At 35.6% G+C, this 25,539-nt stretch overlaps 1 protein-coding gene across 8 annotated transcripts in view; it reads right to left on the reverse strand.

Annotated features, from left to right (window-relative positions):
* Cep170 (centrosomal protein 170) overlaps window positions 1-25,539 on the reverse strand; it is a 131,881-nt gene that overhangs the window by 85,288 nt on the left and 21,054 nt on the right. For all 8 annotated transcript variants that reach the window (XM_047520483.1, XM_047520487.1, XM_047520482.1 and 5 more), the window contains exons 2-3: window positions 14,625-14,770; window positions 6,375-6,464 (exon numbers count right to left, since the gene is read on the reverse strand). In XM_047520483.1, the coding sequence (XP_047376439.1) occupies window positions 6,375-6,464; window positions 14,625-14,729 (195 nt within the window). In that variant the 5' untranslated portion in view covers window positions 14,730-14,770. The remainder of the gene's footprint in view (window positions 1-6,374; window positions 6,465-14,624; window positions 14,771-25,539) is intronic.

Consider the following 25,539-nt stretch of genomic DNA (forward strand, 5'->3'; position numbering starts at 1 on the left):
GGGTGATATTGGCTTCATAGAACGAGTTTGGTAGGGTTCCCTCCTCTTCTATTTCATGGAATAGTTTGAGATGTATTGGAATGAGCTCTTCTTTAAAGGTTTTGTAGAACTCGGCTGAGAACCCATCTGGTCCTGGACTTTTCTTTGTTGGTAGGCTTTTGATGACCTCTTCTATTTCATTGCTTGAAATTGGTTTATTTAAGTTGTTTATGTCCTCCTCTTTCAGTTTAGGTAATTCATATGTCTCTAGAAATTTGTTGATGTCTTCGAGGTTTTCTGTTTTGTTGGAGTATAGATTTTCGAAATAGCTTCTAATTATGTTTTGTATTTCACTCGTGTCTGTTGTGATGTTTCCTTGTTCATTCCGAATTTTAGTAATTTGAGTTTTCTCCCTCTTTCTCTTTGTTAGTGTGGCTAAGGGTTTATCAATTTTATTTATTTTTTCAAAGAACCAACTATTTATTTTGTTAATTTTTCCGATTGTTTCTTTTGTTTCGATTTCGTTGATTTCGGCTCTGATTTTAACTATTTCCTGTCTTCTACTACTTTTGGTATTGGTCTGCTCTTCTTTTTCTAGTGCTTTGAGCTGTAGTGTTAAGTCGTTTATTTGTTGATTTCTACTTCTTTTTTTGAATGTACCCCATGAAATAAATCTTCCTCTAAGTACTGCTTTCATAGTGTCCCAGAGATTTTGATATGATGTGTCTTTGTTCTCGTTTACTTCTAAGAATTTTTTAATTTCCCTCCTGATGTCTTCTGTTATCCATTCATTATATAATAGTGTATTATTTAGTCTCCAGGTATTGGAGAAGTTTCTGTTTTTTATTCTGTCATTTATTTCTAATTTCAATCCATTATGATCTGATAGAGTACAAGGTAGTATCTCTATCTTCTTGTATTTACTAACAGTAGCTTTGTGGCATAAAATATGGTCTATTTTAGAGAAGGATCCATGTGCTGCTGAGAAGAAAGTGTATTCGTTCTTTGTTGGATGGTATATTCTATATATGTCCGTTAAGTCTAAATTGTTGATTGTGTTGTTGAGATCTATAGTTTCTTTATTCAATTTTTGTTTGGATGATCTATCAAGTGGTGAGAGAGGTGTGTTAAAATCGCCTAGTATTATTGTGTTGTGGTCTATTTGATTTCTGGAATTGAGAAGGATTTGTTTGACGTACGTGGATGAGCCAATGTTCGGGGCATAGATATTTATGATTGTTATGTCTTGCTGATTTATGCTTCCCTTAAGCAGCATGTAATGTCCTTCTTTATCCCTTCTGACTAGTTTTGGTTTGAAGTCCACATTATCTGAGATGAGGATGGATACTCCAGCTTTTTTGCTGTGTCCGTGTGCATGGTATGTTTTTCCCCATCCTTTCACCTTTAGTCTATGGGTGTCTCTTTCTATGAGGTGAGTCTCTTGCAGGCAGCATATTGTTGGATTTTTCTTTTTAATCCAATCTGCCAGTCTGTGTCTTTTGATTGATGAATTCAGGCCATTAACATTCAGGGTTATTATTGTGATATGATTTGTATTCCCAGTCAATTGACTCATATTTGTTTTTGACATGATTTGGTTTCTCCTTTATTTGGCTATTCCTTTAGGCTAGCGCCTCCTGTTGCTGATTTGCATCGTTGTTTTTCATCTCTTCCTCATGGAATATTTTGCTGAGAATGTTCTGTAATGCTGGCTTTCTTTTTGTAAATTCCTTTAGCTTTTGTTTATCATGGAAGGATCTTATTTCTTCGTCAAATTTGAAGGTAAGTTTTGCTGGGTATAAGATTCTTGGTTGGCATCCGTTTTCTTTCAGGGCTTGGTATATGTTGTTCCAGGCCCTTCTAGCTTTTAGGGTCTGGATTGAAAAATCTGCTGATATTCTTATTGGTTTCCCTCTGAATGTAATTTGATTCTTTTCTCTCGCGGCCTTTAAAATTCTGTCTTTATTTTGTATGTTAGGTATTTTCATAATAATGTGCCTTGGTGTGGGTCTGTTGTAATTTTGTATGTTTGGAGTTCTATAAGCCTCTTGTACTTGGTTTTCCATTTCATTCTTCAGATTTGGGAAATTTTCTGTTATTATTTCATTGAATAGATTGTTCATTCCTTTGGTTTGTTTCTCTAAGCCTTCCTCAATCCCAATAATTCTTAAATTTGGCCTTTTCATGATATCCCATAATTCTTGTAGATTCTGTTCATGATTTCTTACCATCTTTTCTGTTTGCCCAACTTTGCTTTCAAGATTAAATAATTTGTCTTCAATGTCTGAGGTTCTGTCTTCCAGGTGTTCTATCCTATTGGTTATGCTTTCTATGGAGTTTTTAACTTGGTTTATTGTTTCCTTCATTTCAAGTATTTCAGTTTGTTTTTTTTTCAGTATCTCTAACTCTTTATTGAAATGATCACTTGCTTCCCGTATTTGGTCTTTTAACTGTTGATTGGTGCGATCATTTAATGCCTGCATTTGCTCTTTCATCTCCTCCTTCAATGCCTGCATTTGCTCTTTCATCTCCTCATTAGCTTCCCTGATCATTTCAATTACGTACATTCTGAACTCCCTTTCTGACATTTCTTCTGCTGTGCTGTCATTGGGTTTTATTGATGTAGTATCTAGGTTTGTTTGGGACATTTTCTTCCCTTGTTTTCTCATATTGGTCAGTTGTCAGTGGGACCCTGAGATATTGCAGTTTTCCGCTACTGGCTTATAGTGTCCCGGTAGATTTCCAGTGTATCACCTCCCAGCCTTCAGTAGCCTGATGTCTTGGAGGAATCTGATAAAGCAGCTCATCCGAAGAAAACTGCCCCTAGCCCCCTACTGGTTCCACGGTTTGGAACTGGCTCTGTGCGGAAATGCTCTCACTGTGGGCCTGCGCCGTGCAGCTGGCCGTGTGGGAGGAGCCCACTGCCGGAGTGTGGAAGGCTACCTTGGGAAGACTCTAGCTGCCCTGCCCGGCTCCAATAAGCCACCTCTATCTGGGCCTGCCACCCGGGCCGAGCTTTACCCAGTGGGCAGACTCACCTGTGGCTCTATTTCAGTCCGAGTCTCTCAATGCCTCCCCTTCTTAACTCCTGGGTTCTGGAGCGACTAGGGGTGCAGTCTCCCTCTAGGCCGCCATCTTGGATTGCCCCGTGAAGAGAGCCTGCCGCCAGAGTGGGCAGAGCCGCCTGAAGAGGTCTCTGGCTGCCCTGCCCTAATCCCAGAGGCTGCTTGCTGATCGCGGCTCTCCGCTGGTTCGTTGCCGGAGTACGCTGTGCTGCAGGGGCTCCGGGACTCGGAGCTTGTTCTGGTCAGAAAGGCTCTCACTAGCGGGCCAGTTCCGTTCTGAGAACCTGGAGAAGCTGGCTGTGTGGGCGGGGCCCACCGCTGGAGTGCGCAGGGCTGCCTGTGGAAGACTCTAGCTGCCCTGCCCGGCTCCGATAAGCCACCTCTATCTGGGCCTGCCACCCGGGCCGAGCTTTACCCAGTGGGCAGACTCACCTGTGGCTCTATTTCAGTCCGAGTCTCTCAATGCCTCCCCTTCTTAACTCCAGGGTTCTGGAGCGACTGGGGGTGCAGTCTCCCTCTAGCTGAAATTACTTTTTCTAACCTGATGCTCAAAATTCCAGAATTAAACGAGTAAACAGGCTATAAATGGTATTCTACATGTTTTATGAATAAAATGAATGATAGCTAGTAGTTGATAGAATTCTGACATTGTTTGTCTACCAAAGTCCTTTCTGGCATGTTTCTTGGCTGTCAATTAGGTAAGAGTAAATTTATCATTTGTTTAATGCTTTAAGATTCTATAATAAGCACACACATGTACTATCACATTTAATCCTTGTGACAATACTACAGAGTAGGAATTATCATTTCACTATTTTAGAACTGAAAAAAGATAAATTTTGTATTACATCTTCACTTTTCATAAATTTCAATTCTACATTTTACACACTTTAGGATACAATACCAATTTACATGAGGAAATTTTGAAGACATTAACTCCTTTGTTCCAAGTAATACAACTGAAAAACTACACACCTGAGATTCAAATCCAAGTCCTTTCTAATTCAAGTTTAAAATACAAAAGTTGCTCTCTATGAGTGATTCTTTCATAAAATTGAGTATAATCAAATTATAGAAATGTCAGTCTAGAAGTTCATATTTCATCTGATTTTTAAACAACCAACACTAAATAATTTTCATATTTGATCATAACATTTTTTAAAGACAAAAGACTATTGATATAATTCTCCTATTTTATTTCACAAAATAATAATATAAAGACACATAAGAACAGCCTTGTAGTCAAGATGAAACTTTTTAGCCTTAAAGACAGAAGTTATAACATTAGGGGCTGGGTTTGTGACTCAGTGGTAAGAGCGCTTGACTAACATGTGAGGCACTGAGTTCAATCCTCAGCATCACATAAAAATAAATAAATAAATGTATTGTGCCCATCTACAACTAAATATATACATAGAAAGAATTTATAACACTGATAAAATATTTAAATATTCCACTTATAGAAGTAGATTAAAATTTTGTGCCACTTTTTTTTTTTTTTTTTCTGATGCTAGGGTTTCAAACCCAGGTCCTCACACATGTGAGGCAAATACTCTACTATTGAGCTCAATTCCCAGCCCAAAAGTAGATTAAATTTTTTCTCTCTAAAGTCCTTTGGATACAAAATTAATTCAATTTCATAGAAAAAACACTGAGTTTGCATGCCATGCAAGCCCTATGCTAGGCACTGAGTTTGTAATTACAGGAGCAAAAGGCACATGAACTATTCAGGAGTTTATAATTCAATACAGAAACAGAGATATAAAAGCAGATTTAACACCAAGCTGATGAGACACTCAGAATAAGAGATTAAAACAAAAGTTTATGGATATACAGAGGGAAAAAAGAGATTTTAACAAATAGCAGTTGGGAATCAAACTTGGTAACATACATGCCTCATATTTTAACAGTGTCTACATTTGTCCGTCCCTATTTTAATATTTAAGCATGTCAGCAACATCAGAAGTTAATATTCATAAATATAAGAGCCCCCACTTTGATCCTTTCAGGAAGAAGTAGAATTTGAGCTTATCTTCTAAAAATAAGTAAAACTTTTATAAATGGGCAAGACAGGAAAACTACTTGGCTGAAGAAAATCTAACAATCCATTTGGAAATCTATTTGAAGAATGAAAGAGTTATAGTAAAACAAACAAACAAAACTACTGTTTTGGAGGTATGACAAGGGAAAGTATGGAACCACAAATCTGAAACGATGACTAATGCCAAATGTGAGCAATTTCAGGGCAGAGTTGAGGAATGCTGACTTAATTCTATGTGCTATGATGAAGTTAACAAAGGTTTGAATAAACCAACAGAACGTGCTTATAAAAAAATGTGTCTCAAAGAAAAAATAGAAAAATCCTTTAATAGTAGACCAATTTAAGACCAGGAAAAATATGTTTTACCTCATTTGCCAAATGTTTGCATATGTTTACTCATATAATGTTTAATGCATATTTTGAAAAGTAGTAGCAGTTTGAAGTAGTTGAGATTTAGTTTCTGTTAAATTTATTTTAAGAATTTCGAGGGGCTGGGATGCAGTTTAGTGGCAGAGTGCTTGCCCAGCATACCTGAAACCCTGGGTTCAATCCCCAGCACCACAAATACAAAAAAGAATTTCAAAAACACAGATATGAACAATATTATATTTGCTTATGTTAGCAAATGCATAAAAAATTAAGAAATTAAAATAATTCAATACTTCAGCATTCACTTATATTCTGTGGCTATTTACATTCTGCCAAATGAAGTAAGATCAAATGAAGAAATGAGAAAAAAAATTAATTGCAGTAACACAAAAGTATCTTTCTTAAAAGTATAAAGCCAAAGAAGCTGGTACTTAGATAATATTCTACATTTGTTAAGATAAATGGGTGTGTTTCACTTTGTTTTTAACCCTAGTATAGAAGGTTCTATACGATCTGTCACCATACCACCCTTCCATTTTTATTTTCTAAAAAGTGAACCCATATAATGTTTTCTGCATCCTTACTGACATGACTTTATAATGTTTTCCCACATAAAGTGCAGCTATACAGTAAGGTAAAGCTTAGTTCCCATCTTCTTAATGAAATCTTTAATCATTATAGATAGGACAATTAACCACTTTCTTAATTCCTATATGTATGGCTTAATTTCTTAGGAAAATGTGCTAATTTCATATTCTGTTACATGGCCCCCCAAATGTGATGTGTCCAGCAAGCATTTAAAAGTTAAATTCAAACTAAAGAATAAGAAAATTTAATAAAAATAGGAAATGAAATTCAACTGTCTTCTTATAATATTAAATAAATATTCAAACATAACAAATATAAACCTGTTAACTTACCCCATTTAGGCTGCCTAAATCTTTCACCAAATGCTCATCTGTAGAGGCATCATAATTGATTACAGCATGTTGCTTATCCACACTGCGAGACTGAAAGAAAATTTTAAAGTTAATAAATACAAAAAATACTAGCATAAATACCAAACAAGAGATATTTGGCTAATATCTAATGTTAATAGGACAATAGGTAAAACAGGAAAACACTGAAGTAAAAGTGGCTTAGGTGTTACTATACAACACAAATTTGACATCACTCCCTGAAGAGAAAAATGGCCAAAGTTTTAAAATATTCTTTCTACTATATTCACATTAGAAGTCTGAAAAAAATTAAATCAGCTGACTTTATTGGATATATCAAATTATAATCTTTTTATAATTTTTTTAAAAAAATTTTTTAGATGTTGATGGATTTTTTTTTAATTCATTTATTTGTATGTTGTGCTCAGAATCAAACCCAGGGCCTCACACATGCTAGGCAAGCACTCTATCACTGAGCCACAACCTTAGCCCCTCTTTTTATAATTTGAAAATACTATATGGAAATCATGTGTATTATTGTTTTTTATGTATCTTACTGCTAAAAGGTTTACTCTTTAAAATTTTTTACATTCATTACTAAAAATTATAAATTATATAAGGAATTGAAAGAAAAAGGAACATAAAGGGTAATTTTCTGAATAAAATAATTTTCACTTAAAATGAGGGTTCTAAAACTGATTGAGTGAGCTCTAAGAGCAAAAAAAACTGAAAAAGAGAGGAATTGCAATGACAAACTATGCTTTTTGAAAGTTGCTTTGAAGTGTCTTTTAAAGTATATATATACACAGACATACTCCAAAGCTTGGTGAGTTGTCTACAGATGAAAGTATCTAAACAATGTACTACAAGCCTATGAAAACTGTAATTGAAAGAAGTTATCAGTATCCTCACAGGAAGAGAACCAATGAATCTGAACTCAATAACCATTATAGAGCAACTGTGCGAACCTTTGCATATAAAAGCAAAGGCAGTATCAAAAATGTGGAAATGTGACTTCCAGTTTCTAGTCTGATATGCAAAGAACTCGGAAGCCATATCTTCAACCCTCACGAATGAAAAATGAATAAAGTAAAAATCAAAATTAATCCTAAACCAGGCACAGAGTCACACACCTGTAATCCCAGTGACTCAGGAGGCTGAGGCAAGAGGACCACAGTTCAAAGTCAGCCTTAGCAACTTAGGCCCTAAGCAATTTAGTGAGAAACTGTCCCCCCAAAATAAATAAATACATAAAAATAAAAGTTTTAAAAAATGGTTGGGGATATGGCTAGGTAATTAAGCACCCTGGGTTCAATTCCTGGTACAAAAAAAAAAAAATTTTTCTTAGAAGCTGCAGTAGTGGCACATAGTAAGTAGTCCCAGCTACTGAGGGGGCTGAGGTGGAAGGATAACTTGAGTTCATGAGTTCAAGACCAGTTTGTGTAACACAGTAAGATCCTCATCTCAAACAAATGACTAAATAAAACAAAACAAAAATCACTTTAGTTTCATCAGAGGGCAAATTGCCAGTAGACAGACAAGCAAATGCAGAGAAAAATAGCTTGCCAGGAGGAGAACTCACAGTTGGAGTCAATAACTACTAAGAAAACTTAAAAGGTTAAGGAATTAATTGTTCAGGATGAATGTGGAACAGTTTGAGATACAAAATTTTCTGGGAGCACAGCCTTAGTGAGGTCATCACTTACCTAAATCATACACTTCCCAAAGTCCCATAGGATCTTGAGGTAAAGATAGTAAAAAAATCTTATGCTTCCAACAGGGTGACAGACAAAACAACCAATCTGGAATACCCCCAAAGCATTCTGTTCCAATCAAAACCCTATGCTCAAGGAAAGAACTATTTTATCAGAGTCTAATCAACATGGGAGGATGGAAATACCCAACTCCAAATTCCCTCTATCTTTTCTATTTCACTTTAGGATGCAGAGAAAAGATCACAACCTCACTGAAAGACTAAAAGCTAATCATAGCATTATAGAATGCCTCCCCTTCCCCTCCCTCCAAACCTTAGCATCACTTCAACAGGGATTCAAAAACACACTTATAAAAATTAAGAAGTATTGCAAATTAGTGCAGTCACTCTGGAAAGCAGTGTGGAGACTCCTTAGAAAACTTGGAATGGACCCACCATTTGACCCAGCTATCCCATTCCTTGGTCTATACCCAAAGGACTTAAAATCAGCATACTACAGAGATGCAGCCACATCAATGTTCATAGCTGCTCAATGCACAATAGCCAGATTGTGGAATCAACCTAGATGCCCTTCAATTGATGAATGGATAAAGAAACTGTGATATATATATATACACACACACATACACACACACACACACACACACACACACACACACACAATGGAATATTACTCAGCCATAAAGAATAATAAAATAATGGCATTTGCAGGCAAATGGATGAAGTTGGAGAATATCATGCTAAGTGAGATAAGCCAATTCCAAAAAACCAAAGAATGAATGATCTCGCTGATAAGCAGATGATGATACATAATGGAGGGGTGGGAGAGGGAGGTAAAAATGGAGGAAGGAGGGATTTTATAGAGGGAAAAGAGGGGTGGGAGGGGTGGGGGGAAGGAAAAATAACAGAATGAATCAAACATCATTAACTTCTATAAATGTATGATTATACAAACAGTACACCTCTACTTCAAGTACAACCAGAGAAACAAGTTGTACACCATTTGTTTACAATTGAAAAAAAAAAAGGATTATAAAACAACTGCAAAGTTCAGACTCTAACAAGAAGTGTCTGAAAACTCAAAGACAACAAGAGAGGCAAAAACTAAACATTACAGAAAATGTTAGCCTCTACCACCTCAACTACAGCAAACAATAGTCTAACTTCTAGCCAAGATTTTAAAAAATGAAGTCAGAAGTGGATTAAAATAACAAAGGCAAATCTTAATTGAAAATGATACCCTTTTATAACCATTTTGTTATAAAATTTAAAAAGTCCCTTCCTCAGTTGGCTTACCATTTGATATTGACCCAGTTTTAGTCTTTCTTTTTAGAATATAAAACTCTGTATTAAATTATCTTTAAGAAAGAATGAATGTTATCTAAAACAACCTGTCAAGAAAATGTACATATTCATCATACATGCTTGTTCTTGAAAGCTTTAAAGGTACATTTTGGCTTGGTTAGGTTTTCTCTAGAATCCCAATGCTCTAGAACAAATAAGTAATTTTAGAATTAAAAGAAATTCTATGAATAGTGGTCTTACTGCTACTTCCCTACAGTTTAGTTAAAAAAAACACATACTATGGAAAACTACAATTAACTATAAAATGTTCCTATTTATAGATAACCAGAGTAAAATAAATTAAATCTAAAAACCATCCAAACCTCAATTTAGTTTTCATTGTTGTATTTAAAAATTTTGCTCTATGTAAACTAATAAAGTGCTAAATTCAGTTCTTACGGTGATAAGAAGCAATGTACCATCCAACAAAATAATTTCACCTTACTGTAGATTGAAGAAGTTGTTCTAGCCTAAGTTTTAAGAGGAGTGAGAGTTAAGTATATGCAGTGCAATGATTTGGGTATGGCTTGAGTGTGTTCCCCAAGGGTTCCTATACTGGGAGACTGACTGGGTCATTAGAACATCACCATCAAAAGAGATTAAGTAGTTCTTGTGGGATCTCAGTTACTTCGCCATGAGAGTAGGTTGTTATAAAAGAGCAAGAGTGGCTTCTCCTTGTTCTCTGGTTTCCTTTTTCACCATGTGATCTCTCCTTCTCTCTTAACGTACTCCTCTATTAATGGCCCTCACCAGAGCCAAGTTAAGTATCAGGATCATGCTCTTGAACCTCCAAAACTGAGTTAAATAAGTTTCTTTTCTCCATTCATTACCCAATTTCAGATATTTTATTTTATTTATATTTTATTATAGGTACAGAGAAAGGACTAATAAATATAGGCTAGGCTCTAAATAAATAGACCAAATCATCACAAAGAATCTCTCTCTGAAGAAGAGAGTACACAGGAACAGTAGAAGTTCTTTGAACACTATACTGAAATTCAAGGGAAGAAATTTTAATTATAGTTGAGAAAAGGAAAATTCTCAGGGAAAGTTTAAAGTTATTGTTAGATGTGGGAATAAAGGATCTAAGTAGCTACTCACAGAGCCAGGAGATGACAGCAGGGAGTGGTCAAACATGGATTGAGATAAAAATGTCGTTGAGGAAAAAATGGTTGAGAGGAAATCATTTAGGAATACTTTCTTCACAAAGCTCAAAACTAGCTTGAAACCTGAAACTCTGCACTTTATTCTACCATTTCTTACTATGATAGTAAATAAACGAACACCTACACAAAAGAAAACACTTAACACATAAGAGAACAGAGGCCACTGAGTCAAGATAGCTTTCCAACTCTGGGTATTATGAAGTGAGGAAGATGTGACGTAGGATCAGGAAAAAAAAGACTTCTTTATTGAACAAATAAAGTGGCAATTTTTCAAGAGTAGTCTTCTGAATTCACCTGTGTAACTGTTAAAAAATAATAGCCAATTTAAAGAAAGTCAAAATCTTTTCAGTTATCAAATTTATTCAAATTATCAATGTGGTTCAGTATCCACAATAGGAATTAAGGCAAAAAGCAAGATTGTATAACATTCTAGTCTAGTAAGTAGTCAAGAAAAACTGAGAATGTAGGAAGGATATGTTATTGATATCTAACCACATAAGCAATAAAACCATTTTTATTTATGGATGATCATGTTCACAATTCCTCTTTAAACTAAATTGAGAGAAGGTACATTACAATTTTCACAGGCCATTTAGATATTTCAATAAATATTTAATAATCAGTCAGAAACATAATTTAAATTTTAACAAAAACTGCTTACTTCATCAAGTAATGGAAAAACCTTAGCTGATCCAATCTTAAATCACAGACAGTCTTTTGACAGGGCTTTTATTCCTGTCACCTAAAGCTTCTACTAAGAATGTAAGGCTATCCATTCACTGTCCACTTGCCATACTTTTCTCTACAAGAGTCTAGGCCTCCTTCCTCTTGACTTTTACTTCTTATGAAGACCTTCTTCCCAAGGCTGTGCACTGCACTCTGTAGAGTATGCCTTACTTGAAAGAGAAATGCAAATCAAAACCACCCTAAGATTCCATCTCACCCCAATTAGAATGGCGATTATCAAGAATACAAGCAACAACAGGTGTTGGCGAGGATGTGGGGAGAAAGGTACACTCATACATTGCTGGTGGGGCTGCAAATTAGTGCAGCCACTCTGGAAAGCAGTGTGGAGACTCCTTAGAAAACTTGGAATGGAACCACCATTTGACCCAGCTATCCCATTCCTTGGCCTATACCCAAAGGACTTAAAATCAGCATATTTCAGAGATATATAGCCACATCAATGTTCATAGCTGCTCAGTTCACAATAGCCAGATTGTGGAACCAACCTAGATGTCCTTCAATTGATGAATGGATAAAGAAACTGTGGTATATATATATACAATGGAGTATTACTCAGCCATAAAGAATGATAAAATTATGGCATTTGCAGGCAAATGGATGAAATTGGAGAATATCATGCTAAGTGAGATAAGTCAATCTCAAAAAACCAAAGGACGAATGATATCTCTAATAAGTGGATGATGACACATAATGGGGGGTGGGAGGGGTTAGTGTTAGGGTTAGAGTTAGGGTTAGGGAGGTGGGCAAGAATGGAGGAAGGAAGGACTGTATAGAGGGAAAAGAGGGGTGAGAGGGGTGGGGGGGAGGGAAAAATAACAGAATGAATCAAACATTACCCTATGTAAATTTATGATAACACAAATGGTATGCCTTTACGCCATGTACAAACAGAGAAACAACATGTATCCCATTTGTTTACAATAAAAAAAAAAAAAAGAAACTACTCTTTGTTCCAAAGTTCTTCATAGATGGTTTATCTTCCACTTCCTTCTTTTAAGTAAAATTTGGCTTTCCCTCTGAGAATAGTAATTCCACTACATTCTTTTAACATGAATGATACCTTCTCCCAAATCCCACATCCTCTTTAAAAAAAAAGGGAAGGGGGAGTCTAAAGTATTCCAGTTTAATATTGTGGCTTCCAGATCGTGACTTATCCTAAGTAATGCTTTACTTTTTTGTAATATAAGGGTCCAATTATATTAAAAAGCTAGTGAGTGCTCAAGAAAAACTGAGGAAATAGTATACAGATACGTTGACTAGTGGAACAGAATGGAGAGCCCGGAATAAATCTAAGCATATATGGTCAACTAGTTTTTAAGAATGGTACCAATAGGACACAATTGGGAAAGGATAGTGACTTCAACAAATGGTGCTGGGAAAGCGGATTTCTACACACAAAAGAATGAACTGCACCCTACTGTACATCATATGCAAAAATCAAACAGACTTAAATGTAAGTCAAGAAACTATAAAATTCTTAGAAGAGAATATAGGGAAGATGCTCCTGGACATTCACTTTGGCAATAATTTTTTTGAATATCCTAACAAAAACTCAGGTCACAAAAGTAAAAATAAATCAATGGAACCACAACAAATAAAAGTCTTCTGCACAGCAAAGTAAACAATCAACAAAATGAGATGGAAGCCTACGGATTAGGAAATAATATTTACAAATCAAGTATCCGTCAAGGGGTTCATATCCAAACTTTATAAAGAACTCATATAACCCAAAGTAGAAATAGAACCCAATTAAAAAACAGGCTAAGGGCTGGGGAAATAGCTAGTTGGTAGAGTGCTTGCCTCGCATGCACAAGGCCCTGGGTTCAATCCCCAGCACCAAAAACAAACAAACAAACAAACAACAATAACAAAAAAAACGGGCTAAAGACTGGAATACACATTTTTCCAAAAAAGACATAAAAATGGCCAACAAATATATGAAAAGGTGTTCAACATCATTAATCATTACAGAAATGTAAATCAAAACCACTAAGATCACCATCTCATATTCTTTAGGATGCTACCAAGGATGTGGAAAAGGAATCTAAATGTTGTTGGTAGAAATGTAGACTGCTATAGCCACATGGAAAACAGTATGGAGGTTTCAAAGAAATTAAAAATAGAACTACCATATGACCCAGCAATTCTTCTGGGCTTATGCCCAAAAGAAATGAAATCACCACTTTGCAAAAATATCTGCATGCTCATGTACATATACATAATAAAAAAGAATGAGCTCTTGATATTTGTCCCAACACAGATGATGAGTCTGGAGGATACTATTCTAAGTGAAATAAGGCAGATACAGAAAGAATATTACATGACTTTTACTCATATATGGAAACACACACACACACACACACACACACACACACACACACAAAACAAACAAAAAACACAGTGGTTACCAGGGGCTGAGGAAAGGGGTTAAAAGATGGGAAGACACAGGTCAGAGAATACAAAATAGTACACGTGTAAAACAAACAAGTCTAGAGACCTAATGCACAATATGAGGACTACTGGTAATTAAACTGTACTGTATATGGAATTCATAAAAAATAAGTAGATTTTAGTTGCCCTTATAAAAACAGAAATATGACTATATGAGAGGATGGATATATTAATTACTATCTGTAAGTATCCCACATCATGTTTTAAAACAAATATACATAATAGAACTTAATTTTTTAAAAATATCAACAATCTCATGGGCTGGGGTTATGGCTCAGTGGTGGAATGCTTGCCTAGCATGTGTGAGGCACTGGGTTTGAGTCTCAGCACTAAACATAAATAAATGAATAAAATAAAAGTTCATCAACAGTTAAAATTATATATAAAAATAACATTTAAAAAATCAACAATCTGTAAAACTATTAGTAGGTATCATAATAAGCATCTTTAAAAGAAGCAGTAAAACTAGTATCACAGAAATATGCATGATTAAAATTCAGATTTACTAGGTTAGGTAGGTTAATTTTACAAATTATTTAGAAGTCTTATTTTTAAAGTGTATAATATGAAACCTTCTACTTAGAAATAAACTCTATTTTGAGCTTTCAGTTTTCAAAATACAATCCTCAAGATTTAGAACTTATTTTTAGATAATTCGATGATGAAAAAATAATTGTACTGATAGCTAGAGTTGAGAGAGCGAGAAAGTTCAAATCTAAATACTATTGTTCTCCAAAATAGAGTAGGAAAATATTTTATGTTAATTCCAAGTTCTGAGTAGACACATATAGTAAAGGCTGACACAATTACCTGCAACATAAGTTCACAGTCATCTCTTCCAACAAAAATCATTTCTCGTGGCAGCCTGTGGCGAGTGCCTCCACTGCTCACCAAAAACCAGGATGTTAAGCTCATTTTCTGCTTAGCTTCTGAGTCTTTGGCAAAGCTACGTCATCCTGCAGAGACAAGAAGAAAAACACACATTTAGATATTTTTAGCTTTAGTATCTATTCACCAAAGCCTATTATAAGCCTAAGAACAGAACTGCATTCATAAATAATACATACCAAATTTTCATCAGTGAAGTAAGCCCACAAACTCCACAAAGAGTTGAATTAAAAACAGAGATTAAGCCAGGCCTGGAGGGACAAGTATGTAGTCTCAGATGGTCAGGAGATTAAGACAGGAAGATTGCTTGAGCCCAAGAGTTCAAAACCAGCCTGGCAAACACAGTCAGATCATTGTCTCTTAAAGAGGGCAGTGGTTGGAGGGTGAGGCGTAGAGAGAAAGAGGGCCATTAAGTAGGTGGTCAACTAATAAACATTTAAACTCCTTGTTTAAGTCAGCTTTTTCATTGCTGCAACCAAAAGGCTTGACAAGAACAATTGTGAGGAAAACTTTATTTTGGTGCTCACAGTTTCAGAGGTCTCAGTAGACTCCATTCCTCAGGGCTCAAGGCAAGGCAAAACCTCATATTAGAAGAGTGACAGAGGAAAACAGCTGGTGACATGGTTCCAGGAAGCAGAGAAAAACCCCATTTGCCAGATACAATATATATACCTCGAAGGCATAATCCCAATGACCTACCTCCTCTAGCCACACTTCACCAGCCTTCAGTTACCACTACTAGGGGAATAATTCGCTGATTGGTGTAAGGTTCTCATAAATCAATCATTTTACCTCTAAATCTTCTATCATTGTCTCAGACATAAGCTTTTGGGGAACCTCATATCTAAACCATAACTCTCCTGAAAGGCTTTTAGAATAGCTTATAAAGGTCTATAACTCTCATATGTTAATCTTAGTATAATGCTAACATCAGAAATCAGCAATACTGTACAAATAAATGTATTACCTAAGAATGATTCCTTTTAATATGCCTGTTTTTTTTCTTTTTTAGTACCCTAGAATGAGTACATAACTATTGGCCTCATTTATGTAGCATTTTAAAACTGTTCTTCCTTGAAAATGCAGTATGCAAGTTATATACTATATGCAGAAGATCAGTAATTTTTCTCTGGTACAATTTTTATTCTCTATTGATCCAGGGAGAGTATGTTCTTCTTAATGTTTTTCTGTTGGTTTATATAAATGTACATAATAGTGGGATTCATTATGCCATATTTATATCTGCACATAAGTTAATCAGTACCTTTCATTCCTTTCCCTCCCCTCTTACTCCTGAATGACTTGCTCTGCTCTATTAATCTTCTATTATTATTATTATTATTTTAAATTGTTGTTAGTTAGCATTTTGGTACTGTGACTAAAAAGATCTGACTGGATCTGACAATTTCAGAGTAGGAAATGTTTATTTGGGGGCTCACACAGTTTCAGAGTTCTCATTCCACAAACAGCAGGCTCCATTCCTTGGGTTTCAAGGTGAGGCAGGACATCATGGTGCAAGAGTGTGGTAGAAGGGAAGCAGCTCACATGATGATCAGAAAGCAGAGAGAGCTCTCCACTCGACAGATACAAACTATATATCCCATAGCCACACCCCCAATGAACCACTTCCTCCAGTCACAACCCACTTGCCTCCAGTAACCACTCAGTTAATCCCATCAGGGATTAATTCACTGATTCAGTTAAGGATACAACCCAATTGTCTCTCCTCCAAACCTTCTTGCATTGTCTCACATGTGAGTTTTGGGGGGACACCTCATATCCAAACCATAACAATTGTGCATTATCCTTGTGTTGTATTCATCCTTACATAGCATAATTTGGTAATTTGGAGAGAATATATTCTGAAATAGGGAATGGAATGCTAAAAACTATTCTGACAGAAAGTACGCAGAAGGTTAACATTTGCATTCAGGACTTGGGTAAATGGGAGACTTAATAATTCTACATACAGTTGGGTGCAGAGGTACACATCTATAATCCCAGCAGCTCAGGAGGCTGAGGCAAAAAGATCACGAGTTCAAAGTCAGCCTCGACAATGGGGAGGAGCTAAGCAACTCAGTGAGACACTGTCTTTAAATAAAACACAAAATAGGGCTGGGGATGTGGCTCAGTGGCCGAGTGCCCCTGAGTTCAGTTTCTGGTATCCCTCTCCCCACAAAATTATTCTATATAAATTGATCATATCAATTATGTACACTGAAAAGGAAGTAAGATTTGATTGTTTTAACTTTATTCAAAATTACTGGCATGTTTTGGCGAAATCTATTTGCTTTGTCTACGTGTAGAATAGCTCTATATTTTACAGGATTTTCCTTTAGTGTATAGGTATATTTCTTATTGAAGAATATTTCACTGTAGTATAGCTTTTTTCCCTTTTTATTGGTTCTTTCTAATTATACATAACATTAAGATTCATTTGACATAATTATAAAAGCATGGAATATAAATTCTAATTCAGTTCTCAGTACTCCCCCTTTCCTTCCCCTAAGGGGCTTCCAAACTTACAAGATGCAGGAATAGCAGTGGTAACAGGGAAACTTATAGCCATAAATCATACATTAAAACAGAAGATGCAGAAGAGACATTTGATAAAATTCAGGATACCTTCATGAAAAAAAATTTAAACAAATCTCTTTCTCAGATTTGGATCATGTCAAGGATTCCCACATTCACTGTTTGCAGGTCACATTATCTTCTATAAAGAAAACACCAAAGACACCACCAAAAAAACCTAACAGAACTCATGAATATATTACAAAACTGACAAACACATATCAGTGGCATTTTAATATAGTAAATGGTCTGAACTAGAAATCAAGAATGTAAACTCACTTATAAAAAATAGCTACAAAAAATACCTAATAAATGTAGCCAAAAAAGTGAAAAGAAATGCAAATCAAAACTATACTGAGATCCCATCTCATTCCAGAAGGAATGACAATTATCAAGAAAACAAGCAATAATAAATGTTAGTGAGGATGTGGGGGAAAAGGTACACTCATACTTTGTAAGTGCGACTGAAAATTGATGAAATCACTCTGGAAAGCAGTACGGAGATTCCTCAGAAAACCTGGAACCACCATATGACCTGGTTATATCAGTCCTCAGCGTATAGCCAAAGGTCTTAAAATCAACACACTACAGTGATGCAGCCACGTCAATGTTTATAGCAGCTGAATTCAAAAATAAACAACAGAACTAACCTAGGTGCCCTTCAACAGAAGAACAGATAAAGAAAATATGGCATATAAACACAATGGAATATGACTCATCCATAAGAATAACGAAATTATGGCATTTACTGGTAAATGGATGGAATTGGAGACCATTATGCTAAGCGAAATAAGCCAAAAAAAAAAAAAAAAAACCCAAAGGCCAAATGTTCTCTCTCATATGCAGATATTAATACACAATAAGCAGCAAGAAGAGAAGAACAGAAGTTCACTGGATTAGACAAAGGGGACTGAAGGGAAGGGAGTGGGGATGGAAATAGGGAACACAGTAGAATGAATTGGACATAACTTTCATATATCAGTGTGATATATGAAAGTGTGATGACACACCATGTATAATCATAAGAATGGGAAGTTATATTCCATGTATTTATACTATGTCAGAATACACTCTACTGTCATGTATATCTAAAAAGAAAATCAATAAATACAATACATAAAACATGATGATCTCAATGGATGCAGAAGAAGCATTTGATTCAAAGCCTTAATGTTAAAAAACAATCAATAAACAATATACAGAAGGGAACTTCCCCAACATGATTCAGGGCATGTATGGAAAGCCCACAGCTAACATAATACTCAATTATGAAAGACTGAAAATTTATCACTCACACCAGGAATAAGACAAGAAGGCCTGTTTTAAGCACTTTTACTTAACATAGAAATAAAGGTCCTAGTCTTAGCAATTAGTCAATAAAGGAAAATAAATCCAATTTGGATAGGAAGAAGTAAATAATTCTATTCACAGATGATATGATCTTATATGTAGAAAATCCTAAAGATTCTATAGGAAAAAATTATTTAGAGCTAATAAACGTAAGTGCTGTTATAATAGCACAAATGAACTAATAAATGAAAAATCTACTCAAAGAAATCTATAGATTGAATGCAATCCCTACCAAAATATCAACAGTACTGACTTCAGACCTAGAAAAATTAATCCAAAAATTCAAATAGAATCTCAAGGAATCCTTAATAATCAAAATGGTCTTGAAAAGAAAAACTCAGTTGAAAACTTACTTTTCCTGATTCTAAACTTTCTACAAAACAAAAACAAAAACAAACCTACAATAGAGCAGAACTATTTTAAGAACAGACATAAAACAATGTAATAAAAAGCCCAGAAATAAACCCTCACTGACTGATTTTCAACAAAGGTACAAACACCACTTAAAAGGGCAAAGGCTGGTCATTTAAACAAAGTGTTAAGAAAAGTAGCTATAGTCATGCTAAAGACTGAAGGTACACCCTTTACCTACAAAAGTCAAAAAGGATCAAAGATTTCTTCTATTTCATTACTTGAAATTGGTCTATTTAAATTGTGTATGTCCTCCTCGTTCAGTTTAGGCAATTCATATGTCTCTAGAAACCTGTTGATGTCTTTGAAATTTTCTATTTTGTTGGAGTATAGATTTTCAAAATAGCTTCTAATTATGTTTTGTATTTCACTCGTGTCTGTTGTGATATTTCCTTGTTCATTCCGAATTTTAGTGATTTGGGTTTTCTCTCGTCTTCTCTGTTAGTGTGGCTAAAGGTTTATCAATTTTGTTTATTTTTTCGAAGAACCAACTATTTGTTTTATCAATTTTTTGCATTGTTTCTTTTGTTTCAATTTCGTTGATTTCAGCTCTCAGTTTAACTATTTCCTGTCTTCTTCTACTTTTGGTGTTGCTGTTCTTCTTTTTCTAGGGCTTTGAGCTGTAGTGTTAGGTCGTTTATTTGTTGAGTTTTACTTCTTTTATTAAATGCGCTCCATGAAATAAATTTTTCTCTAAGTACTGCTTTCATAGTGTCCCAGAGATTTTGATATGATGTTTCTTTGTTCTCATTTACCTCTAAGAATTTTTAAATTTCCTTCCTAATATCTTCTGTTATCCATTCATCATATAATAGCATATTGTTTAATCTCCAGGTGTTGGAGTAGTTTTTTTTTTTACTCATTGATTTATTTCTAACTTCAATCCATTATGATCTGATAGAATACAAGGTAGTGTCTCTATCTTCTTGTATTTGCTAACTAGCTTTGTGGCATAATATATGGTCTATTTTAGAGAAGGATCCATATGCTGCTGAGAAGAAAGTGTATTCACTCTTGGTTGGATGGTATATTCTATAAATGTCTGTTAAGTCTAAATTATTGATTGCATTATTGAGATCTATGGTTTCTTTGTTCAATTTTTGTTTGGAAGATCTGTCCAGTGGTGAGAGAGGCGTGTTAAAATCACCTAGTATTATTGTGTCATGGTCTATTTGGTTTCTAAAATTGAGAAGGATTTGTTTGACATACATGGATGAGCCACTGTTTGGGGCATAGATGTTTATGATTGTTATATCTTGCTGATTTATGCTTCCCTTAAGCAGTATGAAATGTCCTTCTTTATACCTTCTGACTAACTTTGGCTTGAAGTCCACATTATCTGAAATGAGGATGGATACTCCAGCTTTTTTGCCGAGTCCATGTGCATGGTATGTTTTTCCCCATCCTTTCACCTTTAGTCTATGGGTATCTTTTTCTATGAGGTGAGTCTCTTGCAGGCAACATATTGTTGGATCTTTCTTTTTAATCCAATCTGCCAGTGTATGTCTTTTGATTGATGAACTCAGGCCATTAACATTCAGGGTTATTATTGAGATATGATTTGTATTCCCGGTCATTTGGTTCATTTTTAAAATTTTATTTATTTATTTATTTTTTTGACACAACTTGGTTCCTCCTTTATTTGACAGTTCCTTTAGGATAATTCCTCCCTTTGCTGATTTGCTTCTTTGTGTTTTATTTCTTCCTCATGGAATATTTTGCTGAGAATGTTCTGTAATGCTGGCTTTCTTTTTGTAAATTCTTTTAGCTTTTGTTTATCATGGAATGATTTTATTTCATCATCAAATTTGAAGGTAGAAACTATCAGCAATGCGAAGAAAAAGCCTACAGAGTGGGAGAAAATCTTTGCCAATCATACTTCAGATAGAGCACTAATCTCCAGAATCTATAAAGAACTCAAAAAACTCTACACCAAGAATGCAAATAATCCAATCGACAAATGGGCTAAGGAAATGAATAGACACTTCACAGAAGAAGATCTACAAGCAATCAACAAACATATGGAAAAATGTTCAACATCTCTAGGAATAAGAGAAATGCAAATCAAAACCACCCTAAGATTCCATCTCACCCCAATTAGAATGGCGATTATCAAGAATACAAGCAACAACAGGTGTTGGCGAGGATGTGGGGAGAAAGGTACACTCATACATTGCTGGTGGGGTTGCAAATTAGTGCAGCCACTCTGGAAAGCAGTGTGGAGACTCCTTAGAAAACTTGGAATGGAACCACCATTTGACCCAGCTATCCCACTCCTTGGCCTATACCCAAAGGACTTAAAATCAGCATATTACAGAGATACAGCCACATCAATGTTCATAGCTGCTCAGTTCACAATAGCCAGATTGTGGAACCAACCTAGATGTCCTTCAATTGATGAATGGATAAAGAAACTGTGGTGTGTATATATATATATATATATATATATATATATATATATATACACACACACACACACACACACACAGTGGAATATTACTCAGCCATAAAGAATGATAAAATTATGGCATTTGCAGGCAAATGGATGAAATTGGAGAATATCATGCTAAGTGAGATAAGCCAATCTCCAAAAACCAAAGGACAAATGATATCGCTAATAAGTGATTGATGACACATAATGGGGGGTGGGAGGGGTTCATGTTAGGGTTAGAGTTAGGGTTAGGGAGGGGGGCAAGAATGGAGGAAGGAAGGACTGTATAGAGGGAAAAGAGGGGTGGGGAGGGGTGGGGGGAAGGGAAAAAATAACAGAATGAATCAAACAACATTACCCTATGTAAATGTATGATTACACAAATGGTATGCCTTTACGCCATGTACATAGAAACAACATGTATCCCACTTGTTTACAATAAAAAAAATAAAAAAATAAATCAAAGAACTAAACATAAAGCTAAAGCTAAATAATAAAACTCACAATTAAAAAAAAAATCAGAAAATCTGCATGAGCTTGTATTTGGCAATGGTTTCTTTTTAAAAAGATTTTTAAGTTGTAGATGAACACAATATCTTTATTTATTTATTTATTTTTGTATGGTGCTGAGGATTGAACCAAGTGCCTCACACACGCAAGGTAAGCACTCTGCCACTGAGCTATACTCCCAGTCCTGGCAATGGTTTCTTAAAGATGACATCAAAGCACAGGCAACAAAAGAAAAAAAAGATAAATAGGACTCTACAAAAATTAAAAACTTTTATGAAACAACAGACACTATCAAGACAGTCAAAAGACAACTCTCAGGTGATAAAATATTTTCAAATAATTTATTTGACAAGGAATTAATATCTAGAATATTAATCATTAGAGAAATGCAAAACAAAACCATAGTGAAAGACCATCTTAATAAGTATTAAGATGGCTGCTCTGAAAAAAATAAAACAGGGCTAGGAATGTAGCTCAGTGGTAGAGTGCTTACTTAGTATGCATAAGGCTCTAGGTTCAATTCCCAGTATGGGGCGGGGAAAAGGTGGGGGAAATGACAAGTGTTGGCAAGAATATGGAAAAAGAACTCTTGTTAATTAATGGTGAAGATGCAAAATGGTGCAGTCACTGTGGTTTCTCAAAAATTGAAAACAGAATTTATATGTGATCCTCCAATTCCACTTCTAGGTCTATACGCAAAAGAACTAAAAGCATAGAGGCAAACAGATGTTGTTACACCAATGTTCATAACTATAAACAAACTATGGCATATATGTGTAATGGGATATTATTTGATCATAAAAGGAAATGAAACTCTGATACAGGCTAAACTTGGATAAACACTGAAAACAAACATTGTGCTAAGTGAAAAAAGCCAGGTATAAAAAGACAAATATTACATAATTCCACTTATATGAGGTACCAAAAGTAGGGAAATTCACTGAGAGAGCAAGTATAATAAAGGTTACAATTGAATGCAGCAGGAAGGGGATAGACAGTTACTGTTTAAAGAGTAGAGTATTTCTGTTTGGGAAGATGAAAAATTCTAGAAATAGGGGTGTTGGTTTCACAATGTGAACGTACTTGAAATTACTGTCATATAGTTTTGATAAATTTCATGGTAAAGTATTCAGTAGTTTACCCTTTCTAAGGTTTCACTTTACAAAGATTTTGTTTACCTGCAGTTTGACTGCAGAAAATTCCAGTAAATCATGTTTTAATTGGGAACAGTTCTTCATAGTATGATGAAATCTTGTATCCTCCCCTCCATCTAGCCCACTGCCTAACTTGCCCCATGAAAACAAGTTATATATCCTATATCATCAAAAAGGTACTGTATCAAGGTGCTAAAATATATACTGGAGAAGACAGTCTTTTTAACAAATGGTGCTGGGAAAATTGGAAATACATATGTAGAAAAATGAAACTAGAACCTTGTACAAAAATCAACTCAAAATGGATAAAAGACCTAGGAATTAGACTAGAAACAATACATCACCTAGAATAAAACATAGGGTCAACACTCCAACATATAGGCACAGGCAATAACTTTCTCAATAGAACTCCTAAAGTGCAAAAAATATCCCAAGAATAAGTAGGAGAAAATCTTTGCTAGCTACTCTTCTAACAGAGGATTGATATTGAGAATTTATAAAGAACTCAAAAAACTTAACACAAAAAACCAAATAACCCAATTAATAAATGGGAAAGTGAATTAAATAGACACTTCTCAAAAGAATACAAATGGCCAATAAATAAATGAAAAAAATGTTCAACATCATTAGCAATTAGGGAAATACAAATGAAAATGACACTGAAATTTTATCTCACACCAGTCAGAATGGCTGTCATCCAGAATACAAATAATAAATGCTAGAGAGCACATGGGAAAAAAAAATGACCACGTTTACACTGTTGGTGGTATTGTAAATTAATACAACCACTATGGAAATCAGAATGGAGGTTCTTCAAAAGTCTGGGCATAGAACCACCATATGACCCAGTTATACCACTCCTCGGTATTTATCCTAAAGAATTAAAGTCATCATACCACAGTGATACAAGCATACTCATGTTTATAGTAGCCTAATTCATAAGCACCAAACTATGAAATCAGCCTAGCTGTCCATCAATGGATAAATGGATAAAGAAAATATGGCGTATACATACAATGAGTTTTCAGCCATAAAGAAAAATGAAATTATATTGTTTGCAGGAAAATGAACAGAACTAGAGACCATTATGTTCAGTGAAATAAGTCAAACTCAGAAGATCAAGGGTCATATGTTTTCTCGCACACGGGGTGGGGAAGGTAGGAGTGGATCTCATGGAAATCAAGGGAACATCAGTAGAGGAAAGGGACCAAGGTGATCAAGGTGTGAGAAGTGGGGAGGGAGAGGAAAATGCTAGGGAATGATATTGACCAAATTACAATGTTATATTATGTGCATGTACAGATATATGTAACAACAAATTCTACCATATGTCCAACTATAATGCACCAATAAAAAATGAGGAAAAAATAAAATAAAAATTTGGGCTGTAGTTATGGCTCAGTGAAAAAGAGCTTGCCTGGCACGTGTGAGGCACTGGGTTCGATGCTCGGCACCACATAAAATAGATAAATAGGGGCTGTGACTGTAGCTCAGTGATAGAGCACTTCCCTAGCACATGTCAGGCACTGGGTTTGATCCTCAGCACCATGTAAAAATAAATAAATAAGACAAAGGTATTGTGTCTATCCACAACTTAAAAAAAGAAATTAAAAAAAAAAGATAAATAAAGGTATTGTGTCCATCTACAAAAATATATATAGTTTTTAAAAGTTTATTAAAATAAAAGTTCAATTCTAGGCTGCAGTGCTGCTGCTGGCTGCCTCAGTTCCAGATGGAACCACCTCCATCTTGGGAAACCACTGCTGCCACCATCACCATCTTGAGATGCAGCAGCCTCTATCTTGGGACATCAGCAGGGACCTAGAGGTCCCCTGCTGGGGTGCCTGCAGGTTTTCCAGCACCACTTATGTCTCGGGACACAGAAGCTTCTGTTTGGTGGTACTAATAAGGACCTGAAAGTACATTATCGTAAGGTGTCTGCAGGTTTGGTGGCACCTGAGACCTTATTGCTGGGTGTGCTATTAAGCACCATCTTGAGGAAAAGGTGAGAGAGACAGGCTGTCTCCAGCTCCATGAGTCCTAAAGCGCACAGGAACAGATGGAGCTGGCTACAGTAGGTTGGAAGGTAGGAAGAAAGTATGAGGGCATCTTGTTCTCAGTTGGCCCAATCAGCCAGTCTGGCACCCACTGGGTTCCAAGATCCACTCAGGGCAATACTCGCTGGGACATGGCACCAGATGGGTCCAAAACTCCCTCCCACATCTACCATCAACAGATCCCCTGGTCCTGACGGGTATGGTATCAGTCCAGCAACCAACAGGACCCTCTAACTCCCCAGTTCCCAGTCTCCCAGGCCCTCCCTAGCCACCAACCTGGCCCAGCACTCACAGCAATATGGCTGACCTCTGCTTTCAGCGCTTAGTCCCAACTTAACAAATACAGAGCA

The sequence above is a fragment of the Sciurus carolinensis genome, chromosome 12, assembly GCF_902686445.1.
Source record: "Sciurus carolinensis chromosome 12, mSciCar1.2, whole genome shotgun sequence".
Taxonomy (NCBI): Eukaryota; Metazoa; Chordata; class Mammalia; order Rodentia; family Sciuridae; genus Sciurus; species Sciurus carolinensis.